The sequence below is a fragment of the Scyliorhinus canicula genome, chromosome 3, assembly GCF_902713615.1.
Source record: "Scyliorhinus canicula chromosome 3, sScyCan1.1, whole genome shotgun sequence".
Taxonomy (NCBI): Eukaryota; Metazoa; Chordata; class Chondrichthyes; order Carcharhiniformes; family Scyliorhinidae; genus Scyliorhinus; species Scyliorhinus canicula.
In genome coordinates, this window is record NC_052148.1 from 36,112,183 (window position 1) to 36,132,927 (window position 20,745).

At 44.5% G+C, this 20,745-nt stretch overlaps 1 protein-coding gene across 5 annotated transcripts in view; it reads left to right on the forward strand.

Moving 5' to 3' along the window:
* st3gal5 (ST3 beta-galactoside alpha-2,3-sialyltransferase 5) overlaps positions 1-20,745 on the forward strand; it is an 85,556-nt gene that overhangs the window by 57,433 nt on the left and 7,378 nt on the right. For all 5 annotated transcript variants that reach the window (XM_038793306.1, XM_038793305.1, XM_038793310.1 and 2 more), the window contains 2 exons: positions 6,866-7,052; positions 9,436-9,594. In XM_038793306.1, coding sequence (XP_038649234.1) covers positions 6,866-7,052; positions 9,436-9,594 — 346 coding nt within the window. The remainder of the gene's footprint in view (positions 1-6,865; positions 7,053-9,435; positions 9,595-20,745) is intronic.

Below are 20,745 nucleotides of genomic sequence, written 5' to 3' on the forward strand. Positions count from 1 at the left end.
TATACATGACCCTGGTGAGACCACATTTGGAATATTGTGTGCAGTTCCGGTCACCTCGTTATAGGAAGGATGTGGAAGCATTGGAAATGGTGCAAAGGAGATTTACCAGGATGCTGACTAGTTTGGAGGGTAGGTCTTATAAGGAAAGGTTGAGGGAGCTAGGGCTTCTCTTTGGAGCGGAGGAGGCTGAGAGGCGACTTAATAGGTTTATAAGATGATGAGGGGGATAGATAGAGTGGACTTTCCGAGACTATTTCCTCGGGTGGATGTAGCTATTACAAGGGGCCATAACTATAAGGTTCAGGGTGGGAGATATAGGAGGGATGTCTGAGGTAGGTTCTTTACTCAGAGAGTGGCTAGAGTGTGGAATGGACTGCCTGCTGTGATAGTGAAGTCGGACACTTTAGGAACTTTCAAGCGGTTATTGGATAGGCACACGGAACACACACAATGACAGGGAGTGGGATAGCTTGATCTTGGTTTCGGACAAAGCTTGGCACAATATTGAGGGCCGAAGGGCCTGTTCTGTGCTGTACTGTTCTATGTTCTATGCACTGTTCTCTGAACGTGGAGTCACAGGTAGATAGGGCAGTGAAGAAGGCTTCTGGCAATCTGGCCTTCATCAGTCAGGGCACTGTGTATAGAAGTTGGGAAGTTTATGCTGCAGTTGTGCAGGACATTGGTGAGGCTGCACCTGGGGTATTATGTTGTTTCAGTTGCCTTGCTATAGAAAAAATATATTAAACTGGAGAGAGTGCAAAAGAGATTTACAAGAATGTTGCCAGGACTCGAGGAACTGAGTTATAGGGAGAGATTGGACAGGCTAGGACTTTTTTCTTTGGAGCGTAGGAGACTGAGGGGTTATCTTATAGAGATGTATAAGATCATAAGAGACATGGATATGCACTGTATTTTTCCCCAGGGTTAGGGAATCGAGAACTAAAGGGTGTAGGTTTAAGTTAAGAGGGGAAAGAATTAATGGGACCCTGAGGAGCAACGTTTTTGTTTTTATGGAGGGTAGTACATATTTGGAATGAGCTGCCGGAGGGAAGTGGTTGAGGTAAGTACATTGACAACATTTAAATGGCATTTGGACAGATACGTGGATGGGAAATGTTTAGAGGGATATGGGCCAAATTCAGGCAAATGGAGTTAGCTTTAGATGGGCTTTTTGGTTGGCATGGACCAGTTTGGGCCAAAGGGCTTGGCTCCGTGCCCTAGACTCTATGATTTCAGGAGTGTTGTTTTGCAAATAGGAATATGGTATATTAAAACAAACTATATTCCGAACACGATATTAAAATATCTTTAACATCAGACAAGAAAATAGCTTACAGTTACCCCTTCGACGATGCTAATCAATACAGTGACAAACCAAACTGCTACCTTTACTTCCACTCAAACAACCAAACCATCTCAGATCCCAATCCACTTTTAAAAAGTTAGCACTCAGGAATACTTTTTAGCACTGCTGCCTCACAGGACCAGGGACCCAAGTTAAATTCTGTTCGATATATCCGAAATGCCTACATTTATCACACTAGCAATATAAAAACAGGTTGCAAAATATTCTACAAGTATATGAAGAGCAAGAGAATAGCTAAAGTAAATAGTCCTTTGATGGAGAGACAGGAAAACTTTTTTGTCAAGTGCAGATGGCAGCGAATTGGCCCATCATGTCAGCACTGGCTCTCCACACAAGCATCATTGCTAGTGCCATTCTCCATATCCTTGCACATTGTTGATCTAATACCCTCTTGAATGCCTCAATCAAACCTGTAAGGGGATAGGAGTACAAGAATAAATAAGTCTTGGTACAGTTGTACAGGATTTTGATGAGAACACAGCTATTCAGATTTATTTGCTAAGTTTTCTAGTCCCACCTGCTGCAGGAATCGTGGGCAGGACTGAAAACGCGATGGACCACCCAAGGTTTGTTGGCTTTGGGCAGCAATTTCTGGGAAACCAAAACATTCTGCCCACTATGTACAGTTTTGGTCACCATTTGAGAAAGAGTATAATTGCACTGGAGGTAGCACACTTGAAGTTTCTCTAAATTGGTCCCTGGGAGGAGGGGGTTGTACTAATGAGAGACTGAGTAAATTGGGTGTATATTCTCTAGAAGTTAGGAGAATTGAAATCTAATTTATTGAAACCTTCAAGATTCTGAAGGCACTTGATAGGATGAACACTTGGAGATTGTATCCACTGGTTGGGGAGTCTAAAGCAAAGGGGCAGTAAAGCATGGGGCACATTCTCAGGATAAGGGGCCATTCCTTCAGGACAGATTTTTTGGGGTCTCGGAATTGAAGTATACGAGAGCTGGCAGAAAGTGGAATTGTAGTGAGAGATCTGCCTTAATTGCATTGAATGGTGGAGCAGGGTCGATGGCCCATGTGGTCCACTCCTATTTCTTGTACTCACTATAAAGTGTTACTTCTGACACAAACTTGTATAGAGTGCACCAGCAAATAAGGCTGGAGATTATGAAAATGGTGAAAAGTCAGTTCAAGGCTTTATATGTGAATGTATGCAGTATTTGTAACAAAACAAATCAATTTTTAGCATAGGTGGAAATAAATATGTATGATCTGATGGCCATTACGCCGATTCGATTGCAAGGGGTCAATGACTGGGACCTTTATTATTGAAGGACATATGACATTTATGAAATGCAGGAAGCTGAAAAAAAAGTTGGTGGGTTAGTTATTAAATTAGGGATGACATTGGTATAGTAGTGAGGGGTGACCTTGGCTTGAGCAAGATGTCAAAACCGTTTGGGCCGAGCGAAGAAAAGTGAAAGCCAAGTGTTATCTTTCAATAGTTTATAGGCCCCCCTCCATAGTAATTACATTGTAGGACAGTATTCAGGAAGAAATAACTGGGGCCTGTAATGTGTACTTTTATAATCATGGATGACTTTATATTGGCATCAGATTGGGAAGGGTAGCCTAGAAAAGAGTTAATCAGCGCATTTAGCACAATTTCTTTGCGCAGTGCCTTCTAGTGTGTAGTTTGTGCCTCACCACTATTCTTAGAATTCCCCCTACACCAAAAAGGGCCGGTTTATTCTAAATGGTGAGCAGGGATTCTCACTCCCCGACTCCTATGCAGACTTAGCGGGGTGCTATTCAGGTCAAACTAATATTTCAAGTTATCCCCCGGTATAACCCCTATCTTTGCAGAAGACTTTTATTTACTTACTACCTGGTAACTTGCACACGGGTCCAGTTTGCTAAGTGAAGTAAAGTAAACTTTAAAGAAAATACTAATAACCACTTTTTCAGGTTATCAATTTGAACTTAACTTTATTTTCAAGTTAAAAGAGAATAACTACTTTTACAGAAAGGTAAAAAGATCTTTTCCTGTTCAGACCAGTTGCAGACTTTCAAGTCTCTCTTGACAATCAGTTTTCTTTAACTTTTGGTCTTCTGTTCGCTTCTCTGGGCTGCTCGGTCTGTAGATGTTGCTCGTCCCATCACTGAGGAAGAATCTGAATTCTCTGCTCATCTCCCCCAATTTTTATAGGAATTTGGGGCCACCTAAAAACTGCACCTGGCATCCTGTTGCCTGGTGTCTTGACAGTTTGAACATTAAATTTTAGCGATTCAGAAGCATGGTGCTACCTTGTGCAGTTATCTCCTCAGCAGCTCGCCTTTCCGGATTGTAACTTTCTCGCTTTTCTTGATATGTAATTAATCTGCTTGTGTCTTAGTTAGCATTTCTTTTGGATGTATGTGTCTTTTAATGAGTTTTCTTAGATTTGACTCTGGTCATTTTTAGGTTAAGCTAATGCCATATTAGGATTATCACTTCCGACTCTTAACTTTATCTGCCTTGTCATTTTCTACAAGGTTTTAACTTCACAAATGATGTAAGCTATAGTGTGGCCTTATCACCTTTTAGTTTTCTTAATTTGTAAATCAGTTGTTTTACTTTATTACCGGTATCAGTAACTTTTCGTACTTGCCGGTTCTTCCTTATCTTTACACTTTTTAAATTCTAGCTGTCTTTCTTAATTGCTTAATGAATTCCATTGCTTCAAGATTTGTGAAATACTGTTTCCTTTCATATAACTTTTAAGAGTTTAAGTCAATCCAAGGACTTTTCTAATTTGTAAATTATAATGTAGTTCTTATCTGTTCTCTTCCCTGCTTGTGAAGTTGTCTGCTTTCAAAACAGGCTGCTACGGTGATGTTGTCTGTTTTCAAAAACAGGCTGCTGCTGTTAACCCTTGTGGGACTGCTCCCTTTGATTCATATAGTCTCAGACACTCTTATTGTTACTTTTCTGTTTCAAATGTCATATTCTTCTGATTTTTCACAACAAGTGCCACCAGGGAGCAGGCCATTGTAGACTTCTGAATGTGCAATGAGACCGGATTAATCAATAACCTCGTAGTAAAGGAGCCGATAGGTGATTGATAGGGGCTGGTTTAGCTCACAAGGCTAAATCGCTGGCTTTTAAAGCAGACCAAGCAGGCCAGCAGCACGGTTCAATTCCCGCACCAGCCTCCCCGGACAGGCGCCGGAATGTGGCGACTAGGGGCTTTTCACAGTAACTTCATTGAAGCCTACTCGTGACAATAAGCGATTTTTTTATTTATTTATTTATTTTTTTGGTTATAACATAGAATTGCACATTCAGTTTGGAGGTAAGAACTTCAGTCTCAGACTAATTTTTAAACAAGGGCATGAAGGCAGAGTTGGCTAAAGTGAACTGAAAAAGTAGGTTTAAAGGTTGAGATACAGTGACTGACCGCTTGAGGAGATAAAAAATAATATGCAGAAAATATTTATCCCAGTAAGAAAAAAAGATTATTTGAGATAGATGCATCATCTGTGGCTAAATAAGGAAGTTAAAGTATAATACATATATTGAAAGAAACACCAGCCAATTCTGAAAAGATTTGTGGCAAATCTAAAGATTGGACAGATTTTAAGAGCCAGAAAACAATGAGTTTAAAACAAAAAGAGGAATTAAAGTATGAGAAAGCCAGCTAGAAATAAAAATAAATAGTAGTGTCTGCATGTATTTAAAAAGGAAAAACTAGAGAGTGTTTGTCCTTTAGAGTGTGTGTCTGGGGAATTAATCATGGAAACAAGGAAATGGCAGTCTGTCTCAAACAAGGAAATGGCAGTCTGTCTTGAAACTTCCCAAAAACACCTGAAAATTAAGAGGCAAAAGGAAGGGGGGAAACTTAAAACAATCACTGTCATCAGGGGAAAATGAAAACAAGTAGACTTAACAGCTGATAGACAGCACTCCTAAGGTCTAAAAGAAGTGGCTGTAGCAATAGCAGAGGTTGGCCATAAACTTCCAAAATGACTCTGATTCTGGAAGAGTCCCAGCAGATTGGATAATAAAATATCAAACCTTTATTCAAGAAATGAGGTTGACAGAAAGCAAGAAACTATAGGCAAGTTTGCCTGCCATCTGTCTGCAATTCATTTTTCAGGTTTTGGCGAGATAGTTAGAAAATTATCAATGGATCAGGCAGTCAATGTGGTTTTGTGAAAGGGCAATTGTGCTGAATTTATTAGAAGTTCTTCGAGGGAGTAGCAAGTAAGGTGGAAAGGAGAACCTGCAAGTCTAGTGTATGGGATTTCCAAAAGACCAGGGATAACCTATTAGCATGGTAAAAGGATTGGTAAGCTAATAGGAAGAAGAGTAGGGGATAAATTGGTATTTTCAGGTTGGCAAGCTGTGGAGTGTCACATGGATCGGTGCTGGGACCTCAACTACTAACAATCTTCATCAATGACTTGGGTGAAGGGACTGAATGCATGGTAGCTAAATGATTGTACCAAAATAGGTCGGCAAGTAAGTTGTCAAAAGAAGCAAGTGGGCAAAAATTTGGCAAATGGCTTGTAAGTGGAAAAATGTGAATTTGTGAACTGAGCAGGAAGAATAGAAAAGCAGCATATTATTTAAATGGAGAGTGATTGCAGAACGTGGTACAAGGAGATCTGCGTGTCCTGGCACATGAATCACAAAGTTAGTAATATCAAGTGATTAGGTAGGCAAATAGAATGCTGGCATCATTGCAAGGAGAATGGAACAATAATAATCACTTATTGTCACAAGTAGGCTTCACAAGAAGTTACTGTGAAAAGCCCCTAGTCGTCACATTCCGGCCCTGTTTGGGGAGGCCAGTCCGGGAATTGAACCCGCGCTGCTGCCTTGTTCTGCATTACAAGACAGCTGTTTAGCCCACTGTGCTAAACCAGCCCCTAAGTAGGGGATTTCTTCCTGAAAGTAGGGAAGTTTTCCTGCAGCTGTGCAGGACCACTTTAAAAGTCCTGTGCAAAGTTTTGGGCTCCTTTTGAAAATTAGAAGCAGTTCAGAGAAAGTTCAGGCGTTTCATTCGTGGGATGAAGAATTTATGAAGATAGGCCGTTAACCACTGGAGTTTAGAAGAATGAAGCAATTGCATCAGATTACCCAAGATCCTGAGGGACTTGATAGGGTAGATAGCAAGATATTTTCCCTTGTACGGGACACAGTTTAATAATAAAAGACCTCCCTTTAAATGCACGAGGAGAATATTTTTCTCAGTGTTGTTAACCTGTGGAATTTTCTTCCTTAAAAAGCAGTGGAGGCTGGGTCATTGAATATGTTGGATAGCTTTATGATAGACAAGGGAGTCCAGGGCAGTGGGAGTACAGGCAGGAAACTGAGTCCAGATCCTAATCCGATCAGTCGTCAGGCCGAATGGCCTGTCCTACTCCCTTGTTCCTTATGACATGCCATCCTAATTCAGGTATTTAATGTTAGAAACTCACTATGCATGCAAACCAAAACAAAATAGTGTTTAAATTATTTTTGTAGTTTTAATTTACCAAGAAATTTATATTCTTCCCAGGTTGAACAATGCACCAATCGAAGGATTCACTAAAGATGTTGGTAACAGAACCACTATAAGAATGAGCTATCCAGAGGGAGCACCAAAATCTCAGCTTGACTATGATCCTCACATGCTGTTTGTCGCCGTAATGTATAAGGGAGTAGATTTCAGCTGGCTGAAAGCTATGATTAAAAAAGAAAGAGTGGTGAGTAGCTTTACTAAAATTTCAACACTTCTTACTGGTGCACTATATTTGCAAAACACTTAACCTCACTGATGTTAGATGCAAGAGTATCCCAAAGCCTGGAAGGAGTGTTTTTTCAATTTGGTATCATGTGAGGATAGATATGCAAAATCAGTGAGGGAAAATGTCCAGTCTTGTAACCAATCAAATAAAAGAAGGTTAATTAACAAGTGAAACACTCAATGAGAAAGACCACAATCGAAAATAAAGGTGCACTTAACTTTCTTAATGGCTGCGCGCACACACACTATTCTGGAATTAACCCCATTCCCATATTTATACGTCCTGAATGCTGCAAAATATCCCTTGTCCCAAAAATATTCTGGTCCCTGATCCCAAGATCTACCTGGCTCGCAATGCATCGCGAGATCCAACGCAAGCTCGTAGGATCTTGCAATGTAAATCCTGCCCATTGTGGTGGGGTCACTTTTTGGCAAATCTGCATATTAGAACGAGGCAGTAAGTAAGTCTCACTCATGTGCAGATTTCCGAGGAACCTAAGGCTTGGGGATTCATCCCTTTTGCCTCGGAAATCTCAGACGAGAGTCGTTCAGCGGGGACCAGACAGAACGGCACTCGTGGGGGCCTCCCAGGGGATTGGAGGCCCCCAGCTGCATGCCCTTAGGACAGGGTGGTGCCCTGGCACAGCCCCGTTTTGTACAGTGGGGAACACGTGCTATGTGTAGCCTTGGCTGCGTGTAACCTGTCAGGCCCCTTTATACAATGCAAGTCGCATTAAATAGCCTAATGTTTCTTGGCAGTGCGAGCACCGGGAAACACTAGGCTAAACACGCTCATTATGGGACTTTGTTCCTATTTGGTTGAACCTAGCCCATTGTCTAGTCTTAACTACTTTGTATTGTTCGTCTCTGCCAATAACCTATGAGCACTGTAAGAAGTCTTACAACACCAGGTTAAAGTCCAACAGGTTTGATTCAAACACGAGCTTTCGGAGCGCAGCTCCTTCCTCACCTGAGGAAGGAGCTGCGCTCCGAAAGCTCGTGTTTGAATCAAACCTGTTGGACTTTAACCTGGTGTTATAAGACTTCTTACTGTGCTCACCCCAGTCCAACGCCGGCATCTCCACATCAATAACCTATGAGGCAGTGATGGTATAACATCAAGGTAGTTGTAACAATAAAGCTACTATGTTTAAGATGATACCTTACAAGAACATACAGTGCCGAAGGAGACCATTCGGCCCATCGAGTCTGCACCGACCCAATTAAGCCCTCACTTCCACCCTATCCCCGCAACCCAATAACCCCTCCCAACTTTTTGGACACTAAGGGCAATTTATCCTGGCCAATCCACCTAACCTGCACGTCTTTGGACTGTGGGAGGAAACCGGAGCACCCGGAGGAAACCCACAGTGCTATCCACTTGTGCTGCCCTAATGAGACATGCATTCATATCAGACCTGATTGAACCATCAGGAGGAAATTATTTATGTGTTCTTAAGCCTTTACGGTAGCTCCATTTGGTTTTTATTAGTCAGAGGATATTTTTTCTCAACCTCTTTTTTTCTCCTAAAAAACATGATATTAAGCTGAGGATACAAATGTCATTGATCAGGTAAGGAAGAACTGCCTGGTGTGTGGTCACTTGGTCTATAAAGACAGAAATGTGATCTGTTGCTGATCTTCCCTCCTTTGTAGGAAGTTCTTTATGCTCTGTTAACAGTTTCCTACTACAGTAGCCTGCAGTCCTCTCCCAACCAAAATACTAAAAGTTACATCTAAGACATAGTCTGGAACTGATTTTTCTTTGTGTCAAGCACAATTTGACTCCAGCCAGAACTTTACGTAATCTTTATTGATGTTATATAAATCAGCATTTCCACCCTGTTTAATACAAACTTAAAACACAGCTTGTCAAACACCATTTCCCTTTCACAAGACCATGTTGACTCTGCTTGTATAATGATCTTCCAAATGTCCTACCTCCTTAATAAGGAATTCTCGCATTTTCCCAATGAGCGATATTAGACTAACTAACGTTTGTTTCTCTTCACTGTTGTTTTTTTTTATTTGAATAGTGGTGAATTTGTAGGTTTCCAATTCAATAAGAGAGAACTTAACCACCTGCCCTTGACATTCAATGACATTAGTATTGTTGAATCCCCCATTATCAGCACTCTTGCTAATTTATTTGTAAGAAAGAAATATAAATGTTGACATCTTGTATTTATGTGGAAAATTGTCATCCGCTGTTGGTTTCAATGAAGTTCGGCTGAAGCAATATGTAGAGATTGCTGAATTAATGATATCAGCATAAAAATCATTCTGTAACAATGACGTAGCTGTATATTTTGTTAATTTATAGTATTTTCTTTACCATTTAGTCATTTTGGGAAAGAATTTGGTTCTGGCAGAAAGTGACAGAAGAAATACCAATTCAACCAGCACAGTTTCGAGTTCTGAACCCTGAGGTTATAAGAGAAACGGCTGTAGATCTGCTGCAGTTACCTGAACCTCGATCAAAACTCTGGGGCTGGGACCAGGTATGGGCTGAATATGCGCTATTTGACCAAAGATTGTTGTCGAAAAATACAGTTTAGAGAAACATGGATTTACGGCATGATGAAACATGATTATGAATGTTTGATAAAGTGTTGCCCTAGACTGCAATGTTTTGGGGAAGTGCAAATGTAGTTCTCGCTCTACAATATTATTATTTTTTTAAGTATCCAGTATGATGAATGTTATATAAATTGGGAAATTGCCGCGTTGGGAAATTTTGTTTTAGTGACCACCAGACATCTCAAAGAGCTTCACAGCCAATCAAGTACCTTTAAAGTATAGTCACTTCTATTGTGAGAATGGATAGTATCAAATTTTGGCCAAACACCTATGTTTTATGCTTTGTGTCCGTTTCTCTCTGCATTATTTCCAACAAGGCCTCTTTTTTTAATTCCTTTCCAGTGTTGCTATATTAGACTTTACGTCATGACTGTACGCTTAAGGGTCCTGAATTACTAGAATCTAGAGATCTTTCATCCCTAATCTTCCCTTCAATGTAATCATTCTGTGCTTCTGCAGCTTTTTCAAAATTATTTTATGCTATCTATGAACCGAAGGGCTTCCCTTCACTGCATCCTTTCTAGTGCCAGATTATCTTTCTCGTTATGTGACCAGTCTGTGCTTGGGTAGGTTTAGATTCATACTCTACACAAACTCTGCCACTTCCTATGATTTGTGATGTCTGTGGCTGAGTATCCTGTTTAACCATTTTAAAAAAAAATTTAGAGTCCCCAATTCATTTTTTTCCAATTAAGGGGCAATTTCGCGTGGCCAATCCACCTAGCCTGCACATCTTTGAGTTGTGGGGGCGAAACCCACGCAAGCACGGGGAGAATGTGCAAACTCCACACGGACAGTGACCCAGAGCCGGGATCGAACCTGGAACCTCAGCGCCGTGAGGCAGCAGGGCTAACCCACTGCACCACCGTGCTGCCCTGTTTAACCATTTTTTTGTTGCACACTGATTATATCCAGAGTATTCCCAAGCTGATCAGCTGTGTTTTTAATCAATTTTACAGTGTGCAGGCTTCGCAGGCTAGGCCAGCATTTATTGGATGGATTTTGCTTATTGTCACATGTACTGAGGTACAGTGAAAAGTATTTTTTCTGCGAGCAGCTCAACAGATTATAAAGTACTTGAAAAGAAAATACAAAATAGGGCAATACAAGGCATGCAATGTAACTACATAGACATGGGCATCGGGTGAAGAATACAGGGGTGTAGTGTTAATCAGGTCAGTCCATAAGAGCAGTGTTCTTCAAACTTTTTTCCGGGGACCCATTTATACCAACCGACAAACCTTCTTACCTTGTTTGCTGCTGACAGAAATGGAGGAAATGGTTTTGGGTCCCTTTGGCCCTCGTGTACACTCCTCCAATGGAACCTGTTGGATGAAGGTGTAGCCTTCCGGTGTCGAAAAGTATGGAGTCTCCATCTGTTTGTCCAAAGTTCAGAATTTGTTTCCTGTAAAATTTTATCAAATAAACCCCCCCCCCCCCCCCCCCGAACTTGTAAAAAAAAATAAACTGAATAAAATAAATGAAAAAAATAAAAATGAAATGAATAAAATAAATCAATAAAAACCACTACAGAACTTGTAAAACAAAAAGCTGCAACCGTTTAAAAAAAATATAGCTGCCGCACTGCGCATGCGTGCCCGATCGGCGCACATGTGCAATGCGGCCAAATGTTTTTACATGTTCGCGGCGGAATGCGCATGCGTGCCGATCATTGTGCGCAATGCAGCCAAATTTTTTTTTTTAACATGTTCGCGGCCGCTTGCAGCCAGCGTTATGAAAAGCCGGCTGCTGCGCGGAGATTTGCGAGATCGGGAGCGCCGCAGACAATGGCTCCGCGACCCTCCCGACACATGCCCGCGACTTTGAAGAACACTGCATAAGCGGGTCATTTAGGAGTCTGGTAACAGCCGGGAAGAAGCTGTTTTTGAGTCTGTTCGACAGACTTTTGTATTTCCTGCCCGATGGAAGAGTGAGTAAGCTGGGTGGGAGGGGGTCTCTGATTATGCCATTATTGTCCATTCCTAATTGCCCTTGAGAATGTGATGATGAGCTGCTTTCTTGATGAGCTGCTTTCTTGAGCCACTGCAGTCCATGTGGTATAGGTACCCCCACAGAGTCCTGTTAGGGAGAGAGTTCCAGGATTTTGACCCAGGAATGTACAGGAATGGTGATTATATTTCCAAGTCAGGATGGTGAGTGGCTTGGAGGGCAACTTGCAGGCAGTGGTTTGCCCATGTATCTACTGCCCTTCTACATGGTAGTTATAGTGGGTTTGGAAGATGCTGCCTAAGGAGCCTTGGTGAGTTCCGCAGTGCATTTTGTAAATGGAACACACTGCTGCTACTGTTCGGTGGTGGAGGGTGTGAATGTTTGTGGCAGGGGTTCCAATTGAGTGGGTGCTTTATCCTGGATGGTGTTGAGCTTGTTGAGTGTTGTTGGAGCTGCAATCAATCCAGGCAAGTGGGGGGTATTCCATCACTCTCCTGACTTGTGCCTTGTAGGTGGTGGATAGGCTTTGGGGAGTCTGGAGGTCAGTTATTTGCCGCAGGATTCCTAGCCTCTGACCTGCTCTTGTAGTCACAGTAGTGGCTGGTCCAATTGAGTTTCTGGTCCGCGGTAACCGCCAGGATATTGATAGTGTGGTTCAGTGATGGCAATAACATTGAATGTCTCTCTTATTGGAGAAGGTCATTATCTGGCACTTGTGTGATTTAAATGTCACTTGCCACATACAACTCAGGTCTGGATATTGTCCACGACTTGCTGTATTTGCATTTGGACTGCTTCAGTGTGTGAGGAGTCGCGAACAGTGCTGAACCGTTGAAATCATCAGCGAGCATCCCCCTTCTGACCTTGTGTTGGAAGGAAGGTTATTGATGAAGCAACTGAAGATGGTTGAGCCTAGGACACTACCCAGAGGAACTCCTGCAGCGATGTCCTGTGACTGAGATGACTGCCCTCCAATAATCACAACCAACTTCCTTTGTGCTAGGTATGACTCCAACCAGCGGAGAGTTTGCCTCATGATTCCCATTGACTCCAATTCTTCTAAGGCTCGTTGATGCCATACTCTCAAATGCTGCCTTGATGCCAAGCGCACCTCCCCTCACTTCTGGAGTTCAGCTCTTTTATCCATGTTTGAAACAAGGCTGTAATGAAGTCAGGAGCATAGTGAGCCTGACAGAACCCAAACTGAGTATCAGTGAATAGGTTGTTGCTAACCGACAGTTGATAGTACTGTTGATGACCCCTTTCATCACTTTGCTGATGATGAATAGACTGATAGTTGGCTGGGTTGGATCTGTCGTACTTTTTGTGTACAGGACATACCTGGGCAATTTTGCATATTGCCAGGTAGATGCCAATGTTGTAGCTGTTCTGGAACAGCTTGGCTAGGGGCACAGCATGTTCTGAAGCACTATTTCTGGAATACTGTCAGGGCCCATAGCCGTTGTCATATCCTGTGTCTTCAGCCAATTCTTGATATTACGTGGGGTGAAATGAATTGGCTGAAGACTGGCATCTGTGATGTCTGAGACCACTGGAGGACATAGAGATGGATTATCCACTTGGCACTTCTGGCTGAAGATTATTGCGAAAGCTTCAGCTCCACCATCATTAAGGATGGGGACAGTTGAGGAGCTGCCTCCTCCAGTGAATTATTTAATTGTCCACCATCATTCATGACTGAATGTGGCAGGACTGCAGAGCTGAGATATGATCTGTTGGTTGTGGGATCACTTGGCTCTGTCTTATCACTTGCATGCCAAATGACATGAGCAGTAAGCAGTCCTGTGTGTAGTTTCACCGGGTTGACACCTCATTTTTTTGGTATGCCCTCCTGCGCTCTTCATTGAACCAGAGTTGATCCCCTGGCTTGGTAGAGTGGGGGTTATACTGGGCCATGAGGTTACAGATTATGGCTGAGTAAATTCTGCTGCTGCTGGCAGCGCCTCATGGATGCCCAGTCAGTTTGTAGAACTGTTCTGAATCTATCCTATTTAGCACAATGGTAGTGCCACACAACACGATGGAGGAGGCAGTTTGGTGAGGATGACGTCTAGTATGTTTTTCCCCAGTCTTAGTTCCCTCTCCACCTGTCGTAGACCCAACCTAGCAGTTATGTCCATTAGGGGTCGATCAGTTGCCATTCTTGGTGGTGGACATTGAAGTTCCCCACCTAGAGTACATTCTATGCCCTTGGAGCTTCCTCCAAGCAGTGTTTTTTTCATAGAATTTACAGTGCAGAAGGAGGCCATTCAGCCCATCGAGTCTGCACTGGCTCTTGGAAAGAGCACCCTACCCAAGCCCCTACCTCCACCCTATCCCCATAACCCAGAAACCCCACCTAACACTAAGAGGGCAATTTATCATGGCCAATCCACCTAACCTGCACATCTTTGGACTGTGGGAGGAAACCGGAGCACCCGGAGGAAACCCACGCACACACGGGGAGAACGTGCAGACTCCACACAGACAGTGACCCAGCGGGGAATCAAACCTGGGACCCTGGCGCTGTAAAGCATTTGTGCTATCCACAATGCTACCGTGCTGCCCATGTTCAACATGGACGAGTACTGATTTATCAGCTGAAGATGGACAGTACGTGGTAATCAGCAGGCGTTATCCTTGCCCACATTTGACCTAAAGTCATGAGACTTCATTGGGTCCAGAGTTGATGTTGAGGACTCCCCAGGGCAATTGTATACCACTACTGTGTTGCCGTCTCTGCTGCTGGTGGGACAGGACATACCCAGGGATGGTGAAAGTGGTGACGTTACTGAAAGGCATGATTCCCTGATTATGACTGTCAGGCTGTTGTTAAATAAATAATCTTTATTGTCACAAGTAGGCTTACATTAACACTGCAATGAAGTTACTGTGGAAATCCCCTAGTCATCACATTCCGGCATCTGTACGGGTACACAGTGGGAGAATTCAGAATTCTCAGCTGGTATGGGAATTGAACACACGCTGCTGGCCTTTTTCTGCATCACAAACCAGCTGTCTAGCCTACTGAGCTAAACCAGTTGGATTGGATTGGATTTGTTTATTGTCATGTGTACCGAGGTATAGTGAAAAGTATTTTTCTGCGAGCAGCTCAACAGATCATTAAGTACATGGGAAGAAAAGGGAATAAAAGAAAATACATAATAGGGCAACTCAAGATATACAATGTAACTACATAAGCACTGGCATCGGATGAAGCATACAGGGTGTAGTGTTAATGAGGTCATTTAGGAGTCTGGTGACAGTGGGAAAGAAGCGGCTTTTGAGTCTGTGGATGAAGCATACAGGGTGTAGTGTTAATGAGGTCATTTAGGAGTCTGGTGACAGTGGGAAAGAAGCTGCTTTTGAGTCTGTTCGGCGTGTTCTCAGACTTCTGTATCTTCTGCCCGATGGAAGAAGTTGGAAGAGCGAGTAAACCGGGTGGGAGGGATCTTTGATTATACTGCCCGCTTTCCCCAGGCAGGTGTAGATGGAGTCAATGGATGGGAGGCAGGTTTGTGTGATGGACTGGGCGGTATTCACGACTCTGAAGTTTCTTGCGGTCCTGGGCCGAGCAGTTGCCATATCAGACTGTGATGCAGCCCGATAGGATGCTTTCCATGGTGCATCTGTAAAAGCTGGTAAGGGTTAATGTGGATATGCCGAATTTCCTTAGTTTCCTGAGGAAGTATAGGCGCTGTTGTGCTTTCTTGGTGGTAGCGTCGATGTGGGTGGACCAGGACAGATTTTTGGAGATATGCACCCCTAGGAATTTGAAACTGCTAACCATTTCCACCTCGGCCCCGTTGATGCTGACAGGGGTGTGTACAGTACTTTGCTTCCTGAAGTCAATGACCAGCTCTTTAGTTTTGCTGGCATTGAGGGAGAGATTGTTGTCGCTACACCACTCCACTAGGTTCTCTATCTCCCTCCTGTATTCTGACTCATCGTTATTCGAGATCCGGCCCACTGGTCGTATCGTCAGCAAACTTGTAGATGTTGGACTAGGCTGAGACTGCTCTCCCATATTTGTCAGAAGCCACTAGATGTTAGTAAGGAGGGCTTTGCAAGGTGGACCAGGCAGGGTTTGCTGAGGTTGATGTCGGTTTCTTTCCCTTTTATTGACTTTGTAGTAGTTTGATACAACTAAGTGGCTTACTAGGCTTACTTTAAGAGTCAACCAAATTATTGTGGATCTGGAGTCACATGTAGGCCAGACCAGGTGAAGACTTGGGGAAGATAAAGGACATTAGTGAACTAGCAAGGTTTTTTTAATGACAATTGACATTAGACATTTTAATTCCAGGCATTATTGGATTTGTTTCTACCATCTGCTGTGGTAGGATTTAAAACCAGGAACCAGAGTGTCGTGACAATGCCACCAAGCCACCACCTCCCTCCATATGTCCTATAAATAGTGCCATTTAGCTTGCACTGGAGTGAAATGTTGTGAATGGTGGTAATTTGAAGTATAAACAGAAAATGTTGGAAATACTCCGTTCTGGCTGCACCTGTGAAGGCAGAAACAAAGTTGACATTTCAGTCCTACGACCTTTCACCAGTTCTGGTGAACGGTAATTACCTAAAATGTTAATTCTGTTTCTGCCATTTCGTTTCTATTGCCATTGCTAACTATATTTTTCCAGTCTCTTCATTTAATAAATTAAGCGAAGATTTTGTTTCCTTGTTTATATTGTTTAGCTCACTGGGCTAAATCGCTGGCTTTGAAAGCAGACCAAGCAAGCCAGCAGCACGGTTCGATTCCTGTAGCAGCCTCCCCGAACAGGCTCTGGAATGTGGCGACTAGGGGCTTTTCACAGTAACTTCATTTGAAGCCTACTCGTGACAATAAGCGATTTTCATTTTCATTTTCATTTAATTTCATTCATTTCATTTCATTCCATTCCAAGTGATATGCCTAAACACTAAAAATCATTGGCCTTGGCAGTAATCCTTATAGAATCCCTACAGTGCAGAAGGAGGCCATTCAGCCCGTCGGGCCTGCACTGAGCCACCCAAGCCCACTTCCCCGCCCTATCTCAATAACCCGTTAACCTAACCTACAGATCCCTGGACACCAAGGGGCAATTTAGCATGATTAATCCACCCAACCCGCACATCATTGGACTGTGGGAGGAAACCGGAGCACATATTTAGTTATGTTAAATATTGTTAATGGCTGTGGATTAACGCCCTGCTCATCACAAAGGAATCTATACGGGAATAAACTGTGGACGTGGGAGAAAAAAAAGAACTCCTTCGTCCTTAGCCGGGCGAATCTCCATCGGTGTACACCCCCCACCTGTTCCATGAATCCCCCAGTTCATTAGCCGCCGCTGGTCGCTTTGCAGATTGTGTGAGTCTAAGTCTGGATTTTTACACCAGCATGCATCTCATGAATTCCACGCTGTCCCAGTTCGGGGCGTAAATGTTCACTAGCACCACCCGAGCCCCCTGCAGCTTCCCGCTAACCATTATGTATTTGCCACCTTTGTCAGCCACAATACTCCCTGCCTCAAAAGCCACCCGTTTGCTGACCTTGCTACTCCTCTGGTCTTTGGATGCAGCCCTGAATGGAACACCTGGCCTACCCACCCTTTTCTCAATCTTGTTTGGTGCGCAGGTTTTAGTGTGTCTCCTGTAGCATGGCTACGTCTGCCTTTATCCCCATTAGGTGCAAGAACACGCGAGCCCCCTTGACCAGCCCATTCAGGCACCGCACATTCCACGTGATCAGCCGAACTCTACAAAAGCCGAAAACATGGCTAAAGAGCAGGGAACAAACAAAAATAAGAGGGAACAACATAATGTCGCTCCCTCCGGCTATCCGGCAATTAACATCCCCACCAGAGTAACGTCCCAGTGTGCCTGTCCTTTAGGTCAAGTCCAACTTTTCTTGCTTGATAAAAGTCCACGCCTCGGCCGGTGTATCAAAGTAATGGTGGCGATCCTGATACGTGACCCAAAGCCTCACCGGATGCAACAGCCCGAACTTCACCCCTTTACTGTGGAGGGCAGCCTTGAATCCACAGTTCAAGCACGGTTGAATCCAGCGTGCCTTTTAGCCAGTTCTGCTCCCAGGTCCTGGTAAATGCGGATTAGGCTGTTCTCCCACCTGCTCCACTCCTTTTTAGCCCATCGCAGGACTCGTTCCTTATCTGAGAAGCGGTGGAACCGTACCACCATAGTCTTTGGCGGTTCATTAGTTTTGGGCTTCCTTGCAAGGACTCTGTGCGCCCCATCCAGTTCCAGAGTCCGAGGAAATGCTCCTGCTCCCATCAACGTGGTCACGAATGCACTCGCGTACGACCCCTCCGCAACCGTAGGTAGGCCCAGAATGTGCTGGTTTTGCCTCCTGGACCTGTTTTCAAGGTCTTCCAGTCTCTCCTGCCACCTCTTATGCAGGCTGTCATGTGCCTCCACCCTGACATCCAGACCCAGGATCTCATCTTCATTATCTGAGACCTTTTTCTCAGTCTCCTTGATCACCTTCTCCTGCATTCTCTGGGCCTGAACCATTTTCTCCATTGAGGCCTTCATTGGGGCAGCATCTCTGTTTTCAGGTCAGCAAAGCAGCTTCTGAGGAACTCTTGCTGTTCCCGCGACCAGTGGGCCCACGCTGCCTGATCCGAGCCAGCTGCCATTTTCTGTTCCCGCACCCGTTCCTGCCGCTTCTCAGTAGTCGTTTATTTGGCTGTCCTGCTCCTGGTCCCCTCCATAAACTAATGTGGGAGCCTTCTAGCACCGTTCTCGTCGAAAAGGGGCAGCCAAAGCGCCTTGAAAGGACCTGTTAGTCCGTTAGCAGCGGGAGCTGCCGATAACGCGACCTACCCACGCATGGCAGCCACCGGAAGTGCGGAACACCCTTGTTCATCGTGGCCGGCGACTTCAAGGTCATCCTCGAGTGTACTGCCAAAATTCCACCAACTCATCATCTGTCCCACCAGGGGCGACAACATTCTTGACCACTGCTACACAAATGAAGGACGCCGACCGATCCATCCCCCGACCGCACTTCGGAAAATTGGACAGTAAGATTGTGCTCCTTCTCCTGGCAGACGAGCAGAAACTGAGGCGGGAGAATCTGGTTAAGAAGGTTGTGCAGTGCTGGTCCGAGGCAACAGAAGATCTCCTAAGTGACTGCTCGGAATCGGTGGATTGGTCCATATTTAAGAACTCAGTAACCAACCTAAGCGAGTATGCCACCATCATGGAACATACAGTGCAGAAGGAGGCCATTCGGCCCATTTGAGTCTGCACCGACCCACTTAAGCCTCACTTCCACTCTATCCCTGTAACCCAATAACTCCATCTAACCTTTTTGGTTACTACGGGCAATTTATCATGGCCAGTCCACCTAACCTGCACATCTCTGGACTGTGGGAGGAAACCGGAGCACCCGGAGGAAACCCACACAGACACAGGGAGAGCGTGTAGCACAGACAGTGACCCAGCGGGGAATCGAACCTGGGACCCTGGTGCTGTAAAGCCACAGTGCTATCCATTTGTGCCACCCATCATCACAGACTTTATCAGCAAGTGTGTAGACGACTGCCTGTCAAAGAAAATAGTATGTACGTTCCCCAACCGGAAACCGTGGCTTAATCGGCAGATTGACGCCCTGCTGAAGGACAAATCTGAGGTGTTCGAGTCAGGTGACCCTGACCCATACAAGAAATCCAGGTACAACCTCCACAAAGTCATCAGAGATGCCAAGAGACAATATTAAACCAAGCTAGAGTTACGGGCTCTCGTCGGTTGTGACAAGGCATAAACAACATAACAGACTACAACGCGAAGCTGAGCAGAATCGCCGGCAGCAGCGCACTCCTCCCTGATGAACTCGACGCATTCTATGCTTCGTTCGAGCAGGAAATCATCAAACCGCTGTCGACTGCCCTAGCAGCCCTGGACCCACCCAGACACATCCACCATCACAGCTTCTGAATTTGGATCGGCCGTCTTGATAGTGAACTCTCTGAAGGTGAAGGACCCGGTCTGGGTCCCTGGTCGTGCACTCAGATCCTGCGCGGACCAGCTAGCAGATGTGTTCACGGACATCTTCAACTTTTCCTTTCTCCGTTCTGAGGTTGCCACGTGCTTCAAGAAGACAAAGAAGAGCCAGGCAAATGTCTCAATGACTATCGTCCGGTGGCCCTGACATCGATTGCAATGAAGTACTTCGAAGAGTTAGTCATGAGGCACATCAACTCCATACTCCCAGAATACCTAGATCCATTGCAATTCGCATATCGCCGCAATCGGTCCACAGCAGATGCCATCTCCCTGGCCTACACACATCCCTGGAGCATCACGACAACAAGGACTGTTGTTGCACCGATACTTCCTCAGGAAACTAAGGAAATTCGGCATGTCCACGTTGACTCTTATCAACTTTTACAGGTGCACCATACAAAACATCCTATCTGGCTGCATCACAGCCTGGTATGGCAACTGCTCGGCCCAAGACCGGAAGAAACTAGAGTCGTGAGCACCGCCCAGTGCATCACACAAACCAAACTCCCAACCATTGACTCTGTTTACACCTCCCACTGCCTTGGAAAAGCGGACAGCATAATCAAAGACCTCTCCCATCTGGCTTACTCGCTCTTCTAACTTCTTCCATCGAGCAACAGATATAAAAGTCTGAGAGTATGCACTAACAGATTCAAAAACAGCTTTCCCACTGTTACCAGACTCCTAAACGACCCTCTTATGGACTGACGGATTTATGGACTGATCTGATCTCTTCAGACATCTTCTCTACGGAGTAGTGCTGCACTCCTGTATGCTTCACCCACTGCCTGTGACTATGTATTTACATTGTGTACTTTACGTTTGCCCTATTATGTAGTTTTGTTTCATGTACGGAATGATCTGTTTGAGCTGCACGCAAATAATACTTTTCACTGTGCCTCAGTACATGTGACAATAAACCAACCAACATGCTGCCTGGCCTACAGAAATCCAGTTGGCATCTATGAGGTGCTCTCTTAACCACAATTGCCAATTCCCTATTGGCAATAACCTTCAGCCGCGCAGCCAAAGGCATCAGCAGTCGGTGAGGGTTACGGGTGGTTGTTGGGACACACGGGCAGGGACCGGGATTGTCCCCAGAACAG